Consider the following 22,024-nt stretch of genomic DNA (forward strand, 5'->3'; position numbering starts at 1 on the left):
TATTTTCTGAACACACTGTACATGCATTTTTGAGCGCAATAATAAAAGTATTTTATAGCCAGCTACATTTTTTTTCTCTTTAGTCGTTTCAACGGTTTTGTAGTCACGTGAAGTCATCTCTTAAACCACAGTCTTATCTCAGACACATGCAGCACCTGTCCATTTTTATCGTTTGAATAGTTTCCAACCACAGACCTGACACTGGGTACATTTGCACGCATGATGCTCGCTGTGAGAACTGACACCGGTCTCATCTGTGGTTCATCTGCTTCTGACCGCTGGCTGCTTTCACACACAAATTTTTCCACTATTCAATTTTCCAAAAAAAGAAGCTTGAAAGATTCTGTTCGTTATTATTTTGTTAAAATGATGTTTGAAGGGCGATTGCTGTCCAGCATTTATAGAGCAGTTCACACTCCTGATAATCATATATCAAACAGATATATCACACTCATTCTCCAGATCAGGCATGTTAAAATGGATAAAATACTTACATTAGTTTGTATAATGAAATAAAAAGAGGTCACTGTACGGAACTACAATAAACATTTGGCACAAGGCTTTTCCCCTATAATACACTCGAGTGAGAGCACAGCACTGCAAACCAAATGAATATTCTGAATAAAAGTCTTTCATAAAACCAGAAATGAAAAGCTGTGTTGGTGATTGAAAAAGTAAACACTTTATCCTGGATCAAACCCCGGACCCAGGAGCTGTGAGGTGACAACGCTTCCTGCTGTACCATCATGCTCTGAAATAATTCCTATTATAAATATCAAATAATAACTGGAATATAGAATACTTGTCCCCACAGGGTACTTACACATTCTACCATATAAAAATAAACTAGTGTACATTCTTAAAACACACGAATACATTATAATGTATCAGAAGTAAACTGTACATCTCTGAATTATACATTAGTGTGTTTATAGTAAAATTAGTGGATTTGAAGGAACATCATTAAGTCAGCTGACCTTCTACTGAAATGTTAGGTGAGATAATAAGATTTATTTTAGATCTTTTTTTTTCTTCTTGTGGGTCTTTTGTTTTTTTTTGGTTTTTTTTCAAAGTGCTTTAGGCTGCATAAACATCCACACCCCTACACACAGATAAAGCCGCATTCGATTTGACCAACAGATCATTTCCTCTTTGTCTCTCGGCTGATACACAATGGTTCAGTTTAAAACTCTGCCTGTGTTTCTCTGTGCCATGGGTAAGTGGTCATCATCTTAATGGTCGCTTTACTAAATTGTTATTATATTTGTAATATAAATACATTATTCATTACATGCTCGTGTAACTGACAAATTTAATTATTCAGAAAACTGCAAATTTCCATAAAAGAAAAAAGTCTGTCCATCTCTGATGAATTTTTTTTTACTGAGAATTTAACTTTCTTCAAGGTCAACACGAAACACAGAAGATCAGATCCTTAAAAAAAACCCTCATGTTTTTCCTGTATATATTAAAGTTATTTATAAGGGTTTTTTAAATGTTATATTTTGTGTTCTATGGGCTGCAGGTTTTATCTCAGAGACTCTGTGCTCTTCATCTTTGGAGGCAGAAGCTGGAGATAACGTCACTCTTTGGTGCCAACATGGTCTGACTAAAACAGGTTTCATCTTCTGGTTTAAACACACAAGTGATTCAGTTCCACTTCGTCTTGGGTGTAAAAAGTTTAGGACATCAGCTCCATCAGAAAACTGTTACTTCTTTACTGAAAGTGAGAGAATAGTGATGTCTGTTCATGGCAAGAGCACGTCTCTCACAATCACTGCAGTAACCGTCTCTGATACAGGACTGTATTACTGCAGCTTCAGTGATCAAATGATCTTCAGCAACTCGACCTCTTTACAAGTGAAAGGTAAATTTATACAAAGTGAATAGTTTCAGTAAACACTGATTGAGATGACTGAGATTGTAAAAATAATGTTTCTTTTTCAGGTGTAAATAAAACATTTTCTGAGGATAAAGCTACAGGTTTGCTGTTTTTTCCTCACAAAGACTTCTGTACATTTTAAATTAAAATATGATGCAGGTTTAGGGATCAAAATGTTTTCTTTAATATTTTTCTCCAAGGTTCAGACTCTTCTGCTGTGTTCTTCATGCTGACTGCAGTGTTTGGTGCAGTGATTGTGATTCTTCTCAGTGTCCTGATCTTCATCATAGTGAAGAACAGAAAAACTCTTAGAGGTAAATTACTACTCCAATAATAATAATAATAATAATAATAATAATAATAATAATAATAATAATGCTTTCTTTGTGGTGCATTAGGTGCTGAAGCAGAAGATATTGAGGTAAATTTGAGACTAATTTACACACACACACACACACACACACACACACACACTGACCTCCAAAATGATGAACCCTGGTTTAATTTGTAACCGAAATCAAAAAATCATTTGGTGTTTGTTTGTTTGTTTTTTTTTTGTACTGATGAAGAATTTTATTAACCTGTCAGTAAAAATCTTTTATTTGTATACAAACAAAAAAAAATTACAGCAACAAGATGTTTAGTGTTTTGGGTAAATTTTAAAATATTAATAATGAAATATAATAATAATGTTAAATCTTTTAAGCAGCTCTTGGAACTTATCAGTTGTAATATTCAGCATCTATACATGATCCAGTCATTTCCTCTTGTTCACATCGTTTCTGCTTTAACCCGACGCTGCCTTCTTCTAATAAAGACTGGAACTTCAGAGGTTCATGATAAAAAGATCCTTCCAAATATTTTTCTATTCTCTTGTTAGAACCACATTTTGCTTTTAACATTTTGGTATTTTTGTAGACATAAGTTTTAAAATAGAAATACCCTTTCCTTTGTTCATTAAAAAACAGAGGGTGAACTTTAAAAAAATAAATACAAAATGTAATCCATGAAAGTCTGATGAATATTTGTTGGTGTGTTCCAGCTCTGTGTAAAAAACAAAAAACAAGATGATCTTAATTCTGGTCATTTCTAAAGAAATTATATAACCAAACTGTTTAAGCACACAACTGAAAACCATTAACCAAAAATTACAATAGCAAAAAATATATAGTTTGCAGATAATTCATACATTTAATAAATAAAAATAGTATCAGTTTTTAAACTGTTTAAAAAAATAAACTGATAAAAAAAATCAGAGGTACTCAAACATTTCTCAGACATACATGTTTAATTTTTATTTGTTTTTTTTTTAAATAATGAATATAATCTAGCTATTAAAATATTAGGCTCATTAAATACAAGTATATTTTCTCTATTTATTGGTCATATAGATTTTTATCATTAATAATTTCACTGACAGAACATTAGGTCAATATCAAGTTGATATTATTTATAGACTACTTGTTTTTGAGTTATTGGTATTTGAGGTTTGGATCAATAAATTTAATTCAAGTGACCAAATACTTCAATTATAGCTAAGTAACTAACTAACTAACTAACTAACTAACATAATAGTAATAAAAGTAATAATTATAATAACTGATAAATAAAGGAATATTGAAAACACACATGCTTTCCTGTGGTTCAGGAAGAAATCCTCAAGGTTCTCAGAAAATTAGGCTCTGATTATTATTTTTATTTTTATTTTTTATGTCATCCCTGTGTATCTTCTTTGTTCCTGCAGGATCCTGACTCGGACTCTGTGAATTACGCTGCACTACAGTTCTCAAAGAAAAAAACCAACAGAACCAAGAGACACGATGAAAATATGGACCCACATGTTATATATTCTTCAGTTGGACAGAGTAATGTGTGTACATAATGTCATATATCATTTACTGTTTACTTAATATGAAACAGATGTTTCTACAGGTCCGTGGTTGGAAGAACTATAGCATTTGTAACATCACAGTTACATAACATAACATAATATAATATAACATAAATATAATATGGAGGAGCATGGTGGCTTAGTGGTTGAGGGTTCGATTCCTGCTGCGTCCCTGTGTGTGCATGCTCTCCACATGCTTTGGGGGTTTCTCAGTTTGTTTATAAAATATTCAAGTGTAAATAGATACATGTCTTTATTTCTTGCTTGTTTCAAAGAAAAGAACTGTTTTTTAGAGTCTTTGATAATAAAAACTGCTCTTTGTATTAAATACTAATGATATTGTGTTTAAAAAAATTATCCTCATGTCCCATAAAGTTCATCTAGTCATCTTGCCAATGAAGCATAAATATTTGCTAATCCATCTGTTGTGGATCCAAGTAGCATCTCAGGAGTCTGAAATGGTTTATTACATTTCTGGATCTGGAAGGAGGGGGGGTAGCGGGGGCATTTTTTGGAACTGTAACGTTTTCTGTCACTTTTTACTATCATCCCATCATATCATCTAAAAAGATATCTCTATGAAAAAGCTTAAAATCTTAAAATCAAAGCAAACATGAAGAAATAGCGAAAACAGGTCAAATCTCTATCAGATTCTCTACTGTAGATTTTCTTGTGATACTTTTAAAGTGGAACACTTTCTCTCTCTTTAACCAGGAAAGATGTACATATTTTTATCTTTAGTTTTGCTTGTAATATTATATGCATGAAAATCTTTTTTATGTAAAAAGGTGTGAATATATATGTATTACGGCCCATGACCCTACTCTGTAGGCTGCTTTTTTGGACATTCCATGAAGTGCTATCATCTTAAGATGTTATTCTTCTCTCCTCCTGCTATCTTCTACAGCTCCACTCTTCCTCTCCTCACTGCACTGATCTACACTTCTCTAACTTCTCTCTCTGAAATACATATAAAGTGTCATGTATTATTACAACTATTATGAGAATATATCCATTAAAATGTATACTAATTAATCATTATTTCAGTGCTTGAAAAGCTCTGTATTATTATTCCTCATACTGCCTCTTGTTAGGGGTCCAACACCAATGGTGCTTGAACCCTATAGTCATTGTTAGGATTTTTCTTTCTTTCTTTCATTCTTTCTTTCTTTCTTTCTTTCTTTTTTCTTTCTTCTTCTGCCTTAAAACATATTGTGTGTACCAAACTGTAAGTCATTCAGACATGAAACTTGGTCAACAGGTAGTGTTTCTTCCTACTACTCAAGCAAATGAGATGCGGCAGTGGCAGTGGTGGCACTAAAGCACTGGTTTTTATGTTTTGGTCAATATCACATGAACTGAGAGAACTAATCATATGTTGTTGTTTTTTTTTTTTTTTTACCTATCTTTACAAATTTGGTGTCAAACTACTAGGGGGATGTGAAAAAGATAGACAAAATGTTGTCTACATATTATATCAGTTGTAGAAAGTGACACATATAGCTTTTATAGATTTACCTTTTGTGTGACATGAAGTTTGGATGATAAAAATTCCTGATTAATGCCCAATTTGACCCCTGCATTTAAAACTTCATGCTGCACCAGTGCCATCATCTTACCACCACTGATAATGACGATTAAATTTCCATATCCGATGTGATCATGTTACACTCTGCCTGTTACAGCAGTCACAAATGGAGCTCAATAAAATATATATAATAAAATATTGACTGAATTATTCATTTCTACAACTTGTCATATTGTATGTGGAAATATTACTGTGTACAGGAAGAAGTGTGAGCTTGTGATACAGTAAACAAGGTGTGCTTCTGTTACTTTGTAATGGGGAAATTTCAAGATTTTTTTTTTATTAGGCCTCAGCATAGACAACAACAACAACATATTATTATTATTATTATTATTATTATTATTGTTGTTGTTGTTGTTGTTGTTGTTGTTATTAATATTATTATTTATTAATATTCGTAGTAGTAGTAGTATTGTTATACATTAGCTGCTGATGGCAGAGCAAGCAATGAATAAAAACATAAAAACATTAATTTTTATTAATAATTTGAAGGTGTTACGTATCCTAGCAATAGCAGTATTAATTATACAGTGAATATGGCGGTACAGTTTTGAATAATTATGTTTTTACATTATTCTGGGGGCAATAGTTCATAGTATCGCCACATTTCGGATCTTTACTCTGGATGGTTTCATCAATAAACAGTCTGTAATATTGCTGTAAACAACGGCACCACACCCCTTCACACACCCCATGAATAATATGTAGTTTCAGAGTCTTATAAAACATCACTGGTCCACGCCCAATTCTCCAGCTCTAACAGAACAGTCCCGTGATACACTGCAGACCGAAGCAGCCAATCAGATCAAACGCAGGAAGTCACGTGACCTTTCTGGATACATTTTATTTTTAGACACTCACAGCAGCAGTTTCGAAAACTCGGTATCAGAAGTGAAAGTTGGAGTTTTATTTAGTTTTAATCGCTAATCCTGCTCTGTGATAAATACTGAGTAATGTTTACTCTCCGGTGTGTCCGCGCCTGTATAAAGGACTTCACCTCATTTTATTAGTTAAAGTCTACACTGTAAGATGTTAAAACTTCTTCTGTTTCTCACATTTTCTCCTCTTTCATCTGCAGGTGAGTTTAGAAATGTAAACTATCTAATAATTAAAGTTATAATCTGTGAATGTTTTCAGTATTGATAGACTGTGACTGTAAATGAGGTGAAATAAGGAAGTTTGATGCGGAAGTGTGTTTATCCGTGTTATTATAAGTCTTTACACGGTGATTTACAGAAGCACACATTTGTGTTAATTTTAATTCTATTTATATAATACACATTTTATCTGATTAGTATAAGATTTTTTTTGTTCGAGGTAACGCTAATTTTTACATTTTATGATTGTAGTTAAACATCTACAAAATGGCGGCTTTAACACTGAGGGAGGTCATTTCCCGTGTAGCTTTCATTTACGCATCTTCATACTCGCATACATTTGCACATGCTTTCGTTTTTGTTTTGTTTTTTACTTATATATATATATATACATGCTTTTGTTTTTGTTTTGTTATATATATATATATATATATATATATATATATATATATATATATATAACACATTAATTACCCAGAGAAATTGTGTAAATGTTTTCCGCTTGTTTTATTGGTGAATGTTGATCCTGTTATAGTGAATAATATCTACAGTGTATGTGTATATTACTAATTAATATTCTTTTAGCAATACATTTTACTCCTTTATTTACTGCAGATATACTTTTAAAATGTCAGTAATATAAATTCCACATGATCAGTATTATACCCAGGCCTACTTATTTCACTTTTACTGACTGTATATTTTATAGACCTGGAATTAAAATCTAATTCTATTCATGCTGTTGTAATTACTCACATGGGTTAATGGTAATCATGTCAGTATTTTTTGACTGAAGTCTTAAACTGCTACAAAGTTATGGAGGAAATGATGTTGAAGTTCTTGAGAATCTTTAAAGCCAGAAGACTGTACCATGACTGGGATTTCAGTATGATCGCTGGCTTCACTGAAACATTCACACGCTGGTTTATTGATATCACGACGTGGGTTAACAACTTGTTCAAGAGCCAGGATTTCCTCAACAACTCCTGCATGTGTTCATTTTATAAAGGGTGGAGCTCACACTGACTCTAATGTTTATTAGAAAAGCTGGAAATGGAGTGGATTAAGGTGGTGTTTTACAGCTGAAAAACAAACTATTACAATTAATTCCTGTAAAGAATTAAAATCTATAATAACAGCAAAAACAGTAAAATACTCAAAAAAAAAAAACAGCAATTGAGTATGCAAGAAACAATTTATATGTAAATTAATATTTTCATTGTTTATAATGATAATTGCTGATGTCAAGTTGACGACCATGATTAAAATAAGAAATCTAAGTAATATATAATTAATACATGTTTTAACCATTTTTGTTAAATTTTTTTAGACAGACATGCTGTACTTCAGATGGGACAATATAAACCAAAAATATCTAAAATATATAATTCATTCATTTAATTTATATAACATAGTAGAGCCGCAGTAGATCGCGTTTGAAAAACAGATCAAAGTTAACTGCAGCAGACACATGTTATAAAAAGAAAACGGAACGGAGAAACGCAGTAAGCTAACAGACTTGTTTAAAAGGACAGGGACAATTATGCACAAATGCATAAGCATTTGATGAAAACCACTACAGTGACTAAAAAATCTTTCACTGCTGCTGTTATCAACTGCCTTTAGATTTAGTGCTTGACTTTGTTCACACCGTTTTAATTTAACCTGTTTCTGTGGTAGCGCTATTTTAATCCATCAATATGCTGCGCAACCTGATGCTCGAGACAAAATACATCTAGTGTGACTGTCCCGAAGTTAGTAAACAAAGCTTTTTACACAATAGCATGGAATTAAACTAGACTATACCATTTTCACATGTTCATATAATGTGGATATACTCAGGTTTTTGCTTACCGTGCTGATGTTCCACCTTCGTCCATGACACCAACGTGTTTTCGTTTCATGTGCTCGTGCATCACTGTGGTACTCCCGTGCCACACAAGCTCAGCTTTGAAGAACATGCAACTTACCATCTTCTTTGCTGCATTTAATGTAAAATGATCCCATGCCTTAGATGACTTGGGACGCACACTTTTTTTTTTTGCCGCCAGGTTATGTTTTCTTTGCCATTTCGCACGTGTTTGCACCTGTGTTTTCATGAAAGCGACGACATAGGTAAACGCCCCCTGTGACGTCAGCAGACCAACTAACCGGTAATGACATTCGTTGCCAACGATTTTCATGATCGATTATTATCGATTAGTTGTTGCAGCCCTATATATATATATATATATATATATATATATATATATATATATATATATATATATATATATATATATATATATATATATATATACCAAAGTATCGGCCGATGAAGGCTATTTTTCCCACTATGGGCTATTGGCCGATAGTTTAAAAACATCCGATGATCAGGGCCGATTATATCCTGTCAATCAAATGAGGGCGGGAATACACATCGATTTTGTAAAGATGATGTCTCTTGTGTGGAATGATGACAAAACTGTAGTCTGTAACCTCTGCACTGCTAAAAATTATACATCGGATGCTGCAGCAGTGAAACAAATTATTATGAATGTTGACGATATTAGATGTTATGATTACTGGAATGCATGTGTGTGTGTGTGGTCGGGGGTCCGAGTCCACCTTTGTCGAGTTCGAGTCCAAAAGGGGCCGAGTTGGACTCAAGTCCGAGAACTTAATGTCAGAGTCAATACAGTAATAGGGTAATTAAATTGAAAAAAGATTTGAAATCGCAAGTGTAAACTCAACACTGAGCTGTAAAATTAATATTTTAATCTTCACAAACCCATTGCAACATAAATGTAACAACAAATTACCTCTATTACATCTCGCCATTGCCATTTAATATTTTCATTGCATATCATCTGCACCTTAACTAGTTTCCTATCAAAAATCGTTTCAATAAAAAAATGGATATAGAGGTATATGTAGAACTTTTATTATATTATGTGTAAGTGTATGGCTGCACAATTAATCGAATATCGATCGCGATTACGATTTTGACTACCCACGATTAAATGAACATGATCAACTGCGATATTGACATTTAAAGTTCGTCCTCCGCTAATAGAAAACTCTGCTGCAGATCAAATCAAGCGCTTCCTAAACTTACAGCCAATCACCATAGAGCGGCGCTGGGATGACGTCATTTTGTAGTGCCAAAACCTGAAACAGTGTTAGCATTTTAGCCCTCGAGCTGCCAGCTTCACTTCAAGCTTCAGCGCTTTGTGCGAGGAGAAATCATGACATTAACACGCTACAAGGTGGGTTTAATTCAAACTTATTTATTAAAAAATTCTTCACCAATCATAATCAAGATTAGCAACTGTTCCGTCTGTAAACATACAGTACACTGCCGCTCTCCTTCACTAACTCTAATTCACTTCATTTAAACTTTTGGTTGCCAGATATCACTATAAAAGTCAACTCCAGTTTCTATGTTTTGATTTAATCCCCCAAAACACAATATTATCAGCAGACATGGACACTGTACTGGGGGAACACATCTAAAACTGATAAACAAACAAAAATAAAACTACTAAAATGTAAAGACAGAAAATGTGCTTAGTTATAAATAAATCAATTAATATAAAAAATAGATATTATAATAACTTCATAAAATATAAATAAAATGAGAAATGAAATAATGTGTAATTACTATGGGTTGCATTTAATATCAATTTGACATTAATCTTAGTTCACTATTTCCTTAGAAAGCTATTAGCCTTTTTCCTAATATGGATCATTTTTGTGTTAGTCTACTTTTAAAAAGATTGGTATCTGGATTGGTATCGGCTGTAAAAATCCTGATCGGAGCGTCCCTAATGAACACCATTAAACTGAAGCGCTTTTCATCTGACGGGTAAATGAACTCACCCAATCACATCCTATATGAGATTATTCAGATATCTACACAATACACACAGAGCGGTTCGAGAACTGACTCCAGCCCAGAACCATAACAGTGGAAATGTCTAATAGTGTAGCTTTAAATATATTTAAGAGGAGCAGACTTCAAACACTGAACATTGAGGTTTATTGTATTTGTTTACAAGGTGAACAGGTTAACGGTTGTTTTTTGCATATAGGCTGTAAAATTAACTGAAAATATTACAGTTAGTTTATCAGAAGGTAAATTAATTTGTCATGGCTCACACTATGTTCCTAAATTCTATCATAATTGTCCAGCTCAAGTTTTCTCACGTCTATGTGTGTGTTATATTGTGGCACATTAACGTTACCATCTCTTTAAAAGCAAAAAAAAAAAAAAAAACCACAAAACTTGATCATAAACTTTCCAACTTGTAGATTTGTCAATTTATAGCATTTTCCAATTGTATTGTGTTTAAAAATAAAGATTGAGAGAGTTGTCGGAAGCATAGCAGTGGTGATATTGAAGTCATGTGACTGTCGTGTACTTTGTTTATAGCTTAACATTGGCTTTTTACTTCTGGCGAGTGTATTTAGGCTTCAGAATCTTATGAATGTTATCTTAATGAACGAAACGTGTAAGAATCATAAACTTTTGTTGGTCACAGAGTTTATTTTCTGCAATTATCCAAAAGCCAATGGTAAAGTTCTATTGGCTTTTTGTCGACGGAATCATGGTGGTGCTAACTTCTGGTGTAGCCTACAAAAATACCTCATCCCTGCAGGACTGATGACTTCCACATTAGTGTCAGACACTTGAGAAGGGGACACATCCCTCTCTCTTAATGTGGAGATAAAGTCCATCTCTACAGTGGGGAATTATTACATTTATGAAGGAGAAGATGCCAACGTGCATGTAACACCAGTCCCATTTACAAAGCGGCAGACTTTGTCAGGTTAATTTACATCGTGAGAAAACAGCTTTTGGTTATGTCAAGATCACGAGAACACAACAGAAAAAAAAATTAATAATGCATGGCCGCCTAGGGCTTCCATGCAAGTTTTTAGACTGCTGGCCTTTAAGACCCAATGCACGGATCCAATATACTGTACTGACACACCTCTGATTCTGTATGAATACTCTGCCAGACCTGCATTTTGACATGGTGTGTGTATTTATTTGACCGTCCAAGCCGCTTTACCGAGTCCATAAAGAGAACTCGGTTCGGTACTCACACGATGAGGCGGGTTTCTGTGTGCACACGCTTGAAGCATGCGCAATTAATTATTATTTTTGTCCCGTTTCTGCACGTGCAAGAACATATATTTTGAGCGGACAAAAAGCTGCACGCGTCACACAGTTGTGTTAGCGCTCACGTGCGCAGTAAACTACAACTGTGTGAGAAAAATAGATGTTCATGTGTGGAAAGGGGAGAATTCACACACTTGTTTTAAACCCTCATGCACGCAAGGGAAAATCTCTATTCTCTGCTCGCGCGAATAATTTTTCTTTTAGTCAGTAGTGGGCGGGGCTAACTGGCTTGACTGTAGCCTCGAATATCATTGGCTAACTAATTTTACCGGAAATCAGTTCTGATTGGCTGCCTGCCACTGTGGAGAACCATTAGTGAAGTTACCCGTTCTTCATGAGAGACACGACTTCATCCCCGGACTCTTCATATGGGTCATTTATTTTTTCATTTGTTGATAGTTTAAGATTGATCTCCTTGCAGCATAATACATTATGTAATATAATATATGTAAATAAGGGTATCTTAACAGTTGTCTTTACAAGAATGCAAGTCACAACAGTCAAGTCACAATCCTCTGTTACTAAGTGACTGATTTATTATCTGGGGGCACACAGTTAATTATGAGGAGTCTTACTACATTAATGATTATCAATATGATGATATCAGCTGGCTGGATATTGCAAGGATATCAATAATTTAAAAAAAGTTGTCTCATGAAAGTACGGCTAACTTCAATAATGGTTCACCACAGTGCTAGGCAGCCATATGAGGTGGCCTTATTAACTCATTGTTGGTGTTGGTGACATCCTGAATTTTGCAGAATTTATGTAACTTTATAGTTTAGTTTATATGTGATGAGTTACTAAAACAATTTAAACTTTTCCAGACACACACACTCTGCAGTACCTCTACACTGCAGTCACACCAGGAGTAAAATTCACTGCTGTTGGTCTGGTGGATGGAGAGCAGTTTGTGTACTACAACAACAACATGATGAGGATCTCAGAGTGGATGAAGAAGGCAGAAGCTGATGATCCACTTTACTGGCAGAAAGAGAAGGAGCATGTGAAGGATCAACAGGACTCACTCCAAAACATTGTGACTACAGTAATGAAGAGCTTTAATCAACCTGAAGGTGAATCACACTCCGAACTTTCATCACTAATACACATACACACACATATTACACAAACATTCATCTCACACACACATTAAATACACCACAGAAAATAAATCAGTGTATACAGTACTGTACAAGTCTTAGGCTCCCTATATACTGTATAATCGATAATCATCATCGATTTCATCAATCCATTTTTATCAAGTTCCTGGATAATTGTTTGTGCATTTATTAATAATTTTAAGACTTATCCCATATTAATCAGACAATTGATTTTAATTAATTCAGTAATTCAACAAATTTAATCAATAAATTTTCAATACCATTTATTCGTAATAAAAAATTTATTCGTGTTTATCACCGTGCCTACACTGTGACTAAGGAGCAATGTGGCCTCGTTACTAATAGATCACTTACAGATCGCTTCTGTTATAATAAACGACAGAATTTACATCATGGGAGTGTAAATACAGCATATAATGACAATAAACCTGAATTAAACTAAACCTTTTAAGCAACTCGCACCAATTTCCCCAAACCCTTGTACACACTGGAGCATTTTGGATATAAACATAATTTTGTGCTCGTGCGTCAATGTTGTGCTTCAGTGCTACACAAACTCCGCTTTGTAAATTTTTACAGTTTGCAGTTGTCTTCACTGCATTTAATATAAAATGTTCTTGACTTGGAGGTCACACACTTCTTTTCGCTGTCACTTGACGATTACGCCTCTGTCTGATGGTGACTGAGGTCATGTTGAGTATAAAAGGTAACGCTGACATAAAGAGTAAACTGAAGAAATTAATTTCATTGACTCTGGGTATTCTGTTAAAACTAGCGCCATCGTATTACGTGCGTTTGACATCATGTGCCATCGACTGGGAAACGGCTTATACTTCCGGTGAGCAAAAAACCACTAGTGGTCCATTTGAGATGATCTTACTCGGCTTGCTGTGATCTTCGGTGTTACCGGTGTTCCATGGTGTTCGGCTGCACATCGATTACATCGCTTAACCACCGCGGCACCACCCCCACTTTCGTTTAGCTTTTTTATAGTAATAAAAATCATTTAGTTCAGTTAGAGAACGGACGCTACAATTAAAAACTGAACGCGTCTGTTCAATTCAGCATGAGCTGTATGAGTCCGAATCGCAGCACAGATCAGCAGGAGTCACATTTCATTAAACATGTGACGAGATAAGTGAGGCGAGCTGTCTGGCAGGAAGAGTGAGGCCAGCTGTCTGGCAGGAAGAGTGAGGCCAGCTGTCTGGCAGGAAGAGTGAGGCCAGCTGTCTGGCAGGAAGAGTGAGGCCAGCTGTCTGGCAGGAAGAGTGAGGCCAGCTGTCTGGCAGGAAGAGTGAGGCCAGCTGACTGGCAGGAAGAGTGAGGCCAGCTGACTGGCAGGAAGAGTGAGGCCAGCTGACTGGCAGGAAGAGTGAGGCCAGCTGTCTGGCAGGAAGAGTGAGGCCAGCTGACTGGCAGGAAGAGTGAGGCCAGCTGACTGGCAGGAAGAGTGAGGCCAGCTGACTGGCAGGAAGAGTGAGGCCAGCTGACTGGCAGGAAGAGTGAGGCCAGCTGACTGGCAGGAAGAGTGAGGCGAGCTGACTGACAAAACGATGGCGGAAGATTTGGTTTGAAACCGATGTGGATTAACGTGGATTAACCGGTGAAAAAATTTCCTCACCGTCACATCCCTAGATACTACCCTTCTAAAATTCATAGAGGGTAGCGTGCACAGTGTAAGTGCGCAGTGTATAGTACGTCATGTTATATTTGTTTTCACAACACAAGTAAGGCAAAGTGTAAACGTGCCCCGTGCCACTCGCAGACCAACTAATCAATAATGAAATTCAATGACAAAGATTTTCATAATCGATTATTATTGATTTTATCTAGCACTGCAACTAACGATTATTTTTCATAATCTATTAAACTGTCTATTATTTCTTCGATTGACCGATTAGTTGGATTGAAAGGCCTGTTTTTATTTTCTGTATTTAAAAAAAAAAAATGTTATTTCATATTCTTCCTGATGTTGTCCTTCAAACACTGCAAATTGAAGGCTATGAAAAAGGTATGAAACGTGTCTGTGGGCTATTCTCTACATTGTCAAAGGATTTTAAAAAATATTAACATTATATTTTGAAAAGGAAAAAAAACAGCTGATTGTCCACAAGCTTTACAGCAGAAGTTAAATCACTATATTAAAAACGCTAAAAAAGAAAAACAAAAGCAGAAACTAAGTGTTAAGTGGTAAGAGGTTGAATGTTCTGCAGTAACACACACATTCACTCATCTGAACACGGTCACATGTTCCTTTATTCTGTAAATGTACAACACTTCTGACATTTATATACATTTACACGTTCTAACCCCATTACAGTTACTCTCTCATAAACACCATTACTTTAGTTTATAACTATCAATAAATATAGCATCAAACTACATATTTGATCAGAATGAATATTTTAGTCAGAGTTATCGTGTTTTTTTTGTTTATTTTTTAGATGGGTTTTATTTATAGAAATCCGTTTTTGAAGAGACGTCACTGATGAGGTGGGTGATTTCATTATGGATTAGTTGAGTGTGCCGTCACTCTGGATAACCCCTACCCCGTCAGTGACGTCATACTCAACTAATCCATAATGAAATTTGTTGTCGATTATTATAATTATTGATTAGTTGTTGCAGCTCTAGTATGTTTCTAGGCATTAAATGGGATTCATCAAGTTTTGCTCATGTGTGAGGGTGTGTAAATTTCCGCACTCTCCTGACCTTGCGTATGCAGGAGCCCCTAGTGGTAGAAAAGTGTAATAGCAGATAAACTTCCATTCCACGTATTGTTCATCATATCAGTGTAACTGAGAATAATTACTGATTTCAGTGTCACAAGATGCAGACAGATGATACAGACTTGATGTAAAGTGAAGTTGTATAAAAGGTACAGTTAAAGATGGATTTGGATTATGACTTGTTTAAAGATTTGTCTTATGTAGCATTGCAGAGGGAGGAACGTGTTCTTGGCACCGCTGGAGACTCTGTGCTGAGAGATGCATCAGTTGATCTCGTTTGCCCAGTGCAGATTTAGATGATCTCTGTTCTAGGGCTTTAAGCTCTGGGCATCTTTCACATGAATGTTCATATTGTTTGTATTTAGTAAAATGTGAAGGAAAAAAGACTTGCAGTTCTTGACTTTAAGACACAATTTAACCCCCCCCCCCCCCCCCCCCCGTTTTCCAGACATGGAGTACCAACAGAAGTGTTTACTTGCTTTAAATGACCTGTTCTAGAAGATCTCCTTAAAATAAAGAAAGGGGTGGGGGTTCAGTGGCTGGTGAAACAGCTCTGTGTAATAAACCTGCTAAAGTAACACATTAATACAGTTTCCTTTCTGATATCATCTCATGATTTTATTGTGAATCCACAAACAAGCACAGAACAATACTGCTGTGTAAAATAAAGTTTAGTCTCCTCAGTAGTATTCAGTGGTTCTGTAATATCCAGGAAACGACAGCAGATGATGATATCTTCAGAGTGCATCGTGTCCCAAACTGCAGTCTATCACACTAAATAACTTCTCTTTACTCCTTTATTCTTAACATTCCTGCAGCAGAAATAATCAGAATGTGTTTGGACTTTGCACACAGAGCTGTGAATCCATGCAGTGCAGAAGCTCACAAAGCAGGAGTTCTGAAATGTTCTTCACAAATAGCCTTCAGTAACATTGTTCTAGTAGAAACCTCAACATGACCGAGGGGGAAAGGACGAGTAGAAAACCAGTGTAACGCTTTAATGGAGTGTAGAAGGAAGGAAGCTTATCTCTGTGTGTGTGTGTGTGTGTGTGTGTGTGTGCAGGAGTTCATACACTACAGTGGATATACGGATGTGAGCGTGATGATGATGGCACCACTAGAGGATACGATCAGTACGGTTATGATGGAGAAGATTTCATCAGTCTGGATCTGAAAACTGGAGCCTGGACTGCAGCTAATGATAAAGCTGAGAACTTCATAAATGAGTGGGATCCTACTGGAGCTGAGGCTAAAGACTGGAAGGACTTCCTGCAGACTGACTGTATTGATCAGTTACAGAAGATTCTGAATGATGGCAAGGAAACTCTGGAGAGGAAAGGTAAAGTGTGATCTGCTCTGTTACTGTAACTGCAGCTGCTCACACACACACACACTTATAGTGTACACACTCCTTCATTATAGCACACAAACACACACACACACTGATAGTGTTCTCTCTCTCTCTCTCTCTCTCTCTCTCTCTCTCTCTCTCTCTCTCTCTCTTAAAGTGTAGACACTAATAACACACTCCTTCAGTACAACAGGGGAGCAGTGGTGTCTCTCAGGTTAAAGCTCTCAGTTACTGATCAGAAGGTTGGGGGTTCAAGCCCCAGAACAACCCTGCAATCTCTGCTCCAGGGGGCGCTGTATCATGTCTGAACCTGTGCTCTGACCCCAACTTCCTAACAAGCTGGGATATGCACAGAAAATAACTTCACTGTGCTGTTTATGTGACCAATAAAGGCTTCTTCACAGTAACTACATTCTCTATGGCATCAAATCCGTGCCAAAGATCCAAGCGCGTTATTGACGCTCACGTGAGGTAAATTACATCCATTAGAGAACAACAGATGTACAAGCGTGGAAAGGGGAGAACTCGCGTACTCGTTTTAAACACAAGCTCTGACACACGAGGAACAATCTGTATACACAAGCAACATCATCCCTCACACTCAGGAGCTGCTTCTTTTCTATTAACATCCCAAAAATGTAAACTGGGAGAACACTTCCTGTCTAATAACAACTGCTAAAGATTCCCTTATTTACATATATTATATTACATAATGCAGTATGTTGAAGAATATCAATCTTAATCTATTTGTTTATTTATTTTTTAAATAAGCCGTGTCTCTCGTGAAGAGTGTGTGTGGACGAAGCCGTGTCACTGGTGAAGAGTGTGTCAGTGGACGAAGCCGTGTCTCTGGTGAAGACTGTGTGTGGACGAAGCCGTGTCTCTGGTGAAGAGTGTGTGTGGACGAAGCCGTGTCTCTGGTGAAGAGTGTGTGTGGACGAAGCCGTGTCTCTGGTGAAGAGTGTGTGTGTGGATGAAGCCGTGTCTCTGGTGAAGAGTGTGTGTGTGGATGAAGCCGTGGGTCTGGTGAGGAGTGTGTGTGGACGAAGCCGTGTCTCTGGTGAGGAGTGTGTGTGGACGAAGCCGTGTCTCTGGTGAAGAGTGTGTGTGTGTGGATGAAGCCGTGTCTCTGGTGAAGAGTGTGTGTGGACGAAGCCGTGTCTCTGGTGAAGAGTGTGTGTGGACGAAGCCGTGTCTCTGGTGAAGAGTGTGTGTGTGGATGAAGCCGTGTCTCTGGTGAAGAGTGTGTGTGTGGATGAAGCCATGTCTCTGGTGAAGAGCGTGTGTGGACGAAGCCGTGTCTCTGGTGAAGAGTGTGTGTGTGGACGAAGCCGTGTCTCTGGTGAGGAGTGTGTGTGGACGAAGCCGTGTCTCTGGTGAAGAGCGTGTGTGGACGAAGCCGTGTCTCTGGTGAAGAGCGTGTGTGGACGAAGCCGTGTCTCTGGTGAGGAGCGTGTGTGGACGAAGCCGTGTCTCTGGTGAAGAGTGTGTGTGTGGACGAAGCCGTGTCTCTGGTGAAGAGTGTGTGTGGACGAAGCCGTGTCTCTGGTGAAGAGTGTGTGTGTGGACGAAGCCGTGTCTCTGGTGAAGAGCGTGTGTGGACGAAGCCGTGTCTCTGGTGAAGAGTGTGTGTGGACGAAGCCGTGTCTCTGGTGAAGAGTGTGTGTGGATAAAGCCGTGTCTCTGGTGAAGAGTGTGTGTGGACGAAGCCGTGTCTCTGGTGAAGAGTGTGTGTGGATAAAGCCGTGTCTCTGGTGAAGAGTGTGTGTGGATAAAGCCGTGTCTCTGGTGAAGAGTGTGTGTGGACGAAGCCGTGTCTCTGGTGAAGAGTGTGTGTGGATAAAGCCGTGTCTCTGGTGAAGAGTGTGTCAGTGGACGAAGCCGTGTCTCTGGTGAAGAGTGTGTGTGGACGAAGCCGTGTCTCTGGTGAGGAGTGTGTGTGGACGAAGCCGTGTCTCTGGTGAAGCGTGTGTGTGGACGAAGCCGTGTCTCTGGTGAAGAGTGTGTCAGTGGACGAAGCCGTGTCTCTGGTGAGGAGTGTGTGTGGACGAAGCCGTGTCTCTGGTGAAGCGTGTGTGTGGACGAAGCCGTGTCTCTGGTGAAGAGTGTGTGTGGACGAAGCCGTGTCTCTGGTGAAGAGTGTGTCAGTGGACGAAGCCGTGTCTCTGGTGAGGAGTGTGTGTGGACGAAGCCGTGTCTCTGGTGAAGAGTGTGTGTGGACGAAGCCGTGTCTCTGGTGAAGCGTGTGTGTGGACGAAGCCGTGTCTCTGGTGAAGAGTGTGTCAGTGGACGAAGCCGTGTCTCTGGTGAGGAGTGTGTGTGGACGAAGCCGTGTCTCTGGTGAAGAGTGTGTGTGGACGAAGCCGTGTCTCTGGTGAAGCGTGTGTGTGGACGAAGCCGTGTCTCTGGTGAAGAGTGTATGGACGAAGCCGTGTCTCTGGTGAAGAGTGTGTGTGGATGAAGCCGTGTTTCTGGTGAAGAGTGTGTGTGGATGAAGCTGTGTTTCTGGTGAAGAGTGTGTATGGACGAAGCCGTGTCTCTGGTGAAGAGTGTGTGTGGATGAAGCCGTGTCTCTGGTGAAGAACAGGTAACTTCACTAATGGTTTGTCACAGTGGCAGGCAGCCAATCAGAACTGATTTAAAGGAAAAATTATGCAATGATGTTTGAGGTTACAATCAAGCCAGTTGGACACGCCCACTGCTGAGGAGAAGAAAAAGTATTCTGAGCAGAATAAATAGTGAGTGTGGGGAACGACTTTGCTTGTGTATACGGATCGTTCCTCGTGCATCAGAGCTTGTGTTGCTCGCACGAGGGTTTAAAACGACCACGCGAGTTCTCCCCTTTCCACACGTGCACATCTATTTTCCTCTCGCAGTTGTAATTAACCACACGTGAGCGTCAATAACGTGCTCGGATTTTTAGCACGGATTTGCCGCCATAAAGCTCTGTCCCTGAAACACACACACACACTAGTGTTTTTTTACACTATAGTGTGTGTTTTAATATTTATGTCTCTGTGTGTCTGCAGTTCGTCCTACAGCGTCAGTGTTTCAGAAACACTCTTCTCCAGAGGTGGTGTGTCATGCTACAGGTTTCTTCCCCAAAACAGTGATGATCACCTGGCAGAAGGACGGAGAGGACGTGCATGAGGACAAGGATCTCAGAGAGACATTACCCAACCAGGATGGAAGCTTCCAGAAGAGAATCATTCTGACAGTCTCAGCTGAGGATCTGCAGAAACACACCTACACCTGCGTGATTCAGCACAGCAGCTTGGAGAAGGAGATAGTGCTGCCTGTGAGCGAGCGCCGAATCCTGAATCCTGGTCAGAGAAACACTTTCCTATAAAACTACAGATTTACACTGAAAGCTGATTTATTTCTGCAGCAGATAATAAAGACTCTGTGTGATTTAACAGGTGGAGGATCAGGTGGAGGGCGGATTGGTGGTGGTGTAGCTCTCGTTCTTATTGCCATTGTTGTCAGTGAAATTGTCTGCTGAAAGACAACTCCGCACACACGGCCCCGGCGGGAATCGAACCCCGGACCCTGGAGGCATGAGGCGAATGTGCTTACCACTAAGCCATGTAAACACCTTAATCACAATATTATCTTACTCAGAGTAAGGTCTATAATTACATTACTCCTGTCCATGCAAACGTAGTTATTGACATGGCAGTGGTGTGGGTGGGGGTGTGTGGTACTGGTACAAATGTAGACAAATAGTAAAAGAACAAAATTGTTAAATGTTTAAAAAAAACACAAAAAATTTGCATTTCGTAATAAGAAAGAATAACATTTTCTTCTTGCTCTGTCAAGAACATTTTAAACTAAGAAATATGGAAAAAGCAAAATATTAAAGCAAAATACAGAAATAGAAAATAATTTAAACATTAAAAATACAATATATAAAATATCAATAATATGATGACATTTATGATGATTGTAAAAGTATTAGTTTTAGCTGAGCTACATTCAGACCTGCTGTAAAATCCTCATCACAGCAGCTGATTTCAAGCCACATACAATATCTCTACACCTAACTATATTGTATAAATATCTCTAACCATTCCGGTTGAGGATCTCCTATGAGTGTTAAAGGGTTAACGCGCTTTGGCGTTCACTGAGGCTTAATAATCATGTATTAAATCAGTATATCGCTAATGTTTCAGTATTTTAATTGACTTATTCAAATATTCTTTATGCTAGGGTTAATTTTGTCAATTTTTTAAATGTAGTCTTAGTCCTGTCAATTGTCTGATAAATAGTTTTTATCATATTTAGTCAACTTTATCCTAATTTGTGTTTTTTACCCATAAGGTTATTATTATTATTATTATTATTATTATTATTAATTAATTAATTAATTAATTAATTAAAATTTCAGTTGAACATTTTGTTGATGAAAATAGAGATATTTTGGTAAAGATTTTATTTTAGACTACATTTTAGTCTCGTCTTTTTCCATCATCAGTATTGCATGTTGATATAGTCACAGTTAGTGTTTAATGAACTCCGTGTCATCTCCATTGAAAAAAAAAGGCTCTTTCACACTGAGCACGACGCAATAAAACGAAGTGAATCACAGATGAACGATGCTTTCACACCGAACACGAAACGATTGATCGCCTTCAGCTAATTCACTCCTGCACTATAGGTGGCGCTGACCAAGAATGCATTTTACACCTGCACACTAGGTGGCGCAACCCACTACCTTTGACCCCTCAGAATCATTTAAATGTTGGCGCAGAGCACCACAACACAAACTGTTAAGAAGAAAGATTTTTTGTGTTTTTTGAAGTGGACCATCGAGCTGTTTTAGTCTGAATGAAATAATGTGAAATATAATAAATAACACAGCAGTGGGACAAAACCCCAGTTTAATGTCCAAGACCAGCACAGTTTTATTTTCATGGTGGAAAAAAATCAACACACTGGTTTGGGGAAAAAAAAAAGTGTTTCTTTGTCACGCCGTGAATAAACCACACCCGGTGTGAATAGCTCCATAGGGATCTATTGTTTCGATACAAGATCATCATCACATCAAACATTCACACCGCTTAATCACGCTCAGTGTGAAAGGCCCTTAAGAACAATGAAAATAAGAAAATTCACAGTATAATAAAAAAAAGAGGTAATATAAGTAGTGGAAAGTAATGATAATGTTTTGCATTTAGTTAAAAAAAATAGTCAAA

The 22,024-nt window shown here is 37.6% G+C and overlaps 2 protein-coding genes across 2 annotated transcripts; both read left to right on the forward strand.

The window, feature by feature from the left end:
* Positions 1–566: 566 nt before the first annotated feature.
* Positions 567–3,764, forward strand: LOC128599282 (uncharacterized). Its single transcript, XM_053610796.1, has 5 exons — positions 567–1,216; positions 1,526–1,867; positions 2,083–2,196; positions 2,281–2,303; positions 3,531–3,764. The coding sequence occupies exons 1-5, from the start codon at positions 1,174–1,176 to the stop codon at positions 3,762–3,764; spliced, it is 756 nt and encodes a 251-aa protein (XP_053466771.1). The 5' UTR covers positions 567–1,173.
* Positions 3,765–5,810: 2,046 nt separating this feature from the next.
* LOC128599161 (H-2 class I histocompatibility antigen, Q9 alpha chain-like) lies at positions 5,811–21,778 on the forward strand. Its single transcript, XM_053610615.1, has 5 exons — positions 5,811–6,439; positions 12,453–12,701; positions 16,542–16,817; positions 19,859–20,155; positions 20,249–21,778. Exons 1-5 carry the CDS (start codon positions 6,391–6,393, stop codon positions 20,329–20,331), a joined length of 954 nt encoding a protein of 317 aa, XP_053466590.1. The 5' UTR covers positions 5,811–6,390; the 3' UTR covers positions 20,332–21,778.
* Positions 21,779–22,024: the final 246 nt, after the last annotated feature.

This window comes from Ictalurus furcatus, chromosome 22 (genome assembly GCF_023375685.1).
Source record: "Ictalurus furcatus strain D&B chromosome 22, Billie_1.0, whole genome shotgun sequence".
Taxonomy (NCBI): Eukaryota; Metazoa; Chordata; class Actinopteri; order Siluriformes; family Ictaluridae; genus Ictalurus; species Ictalurus furcatus.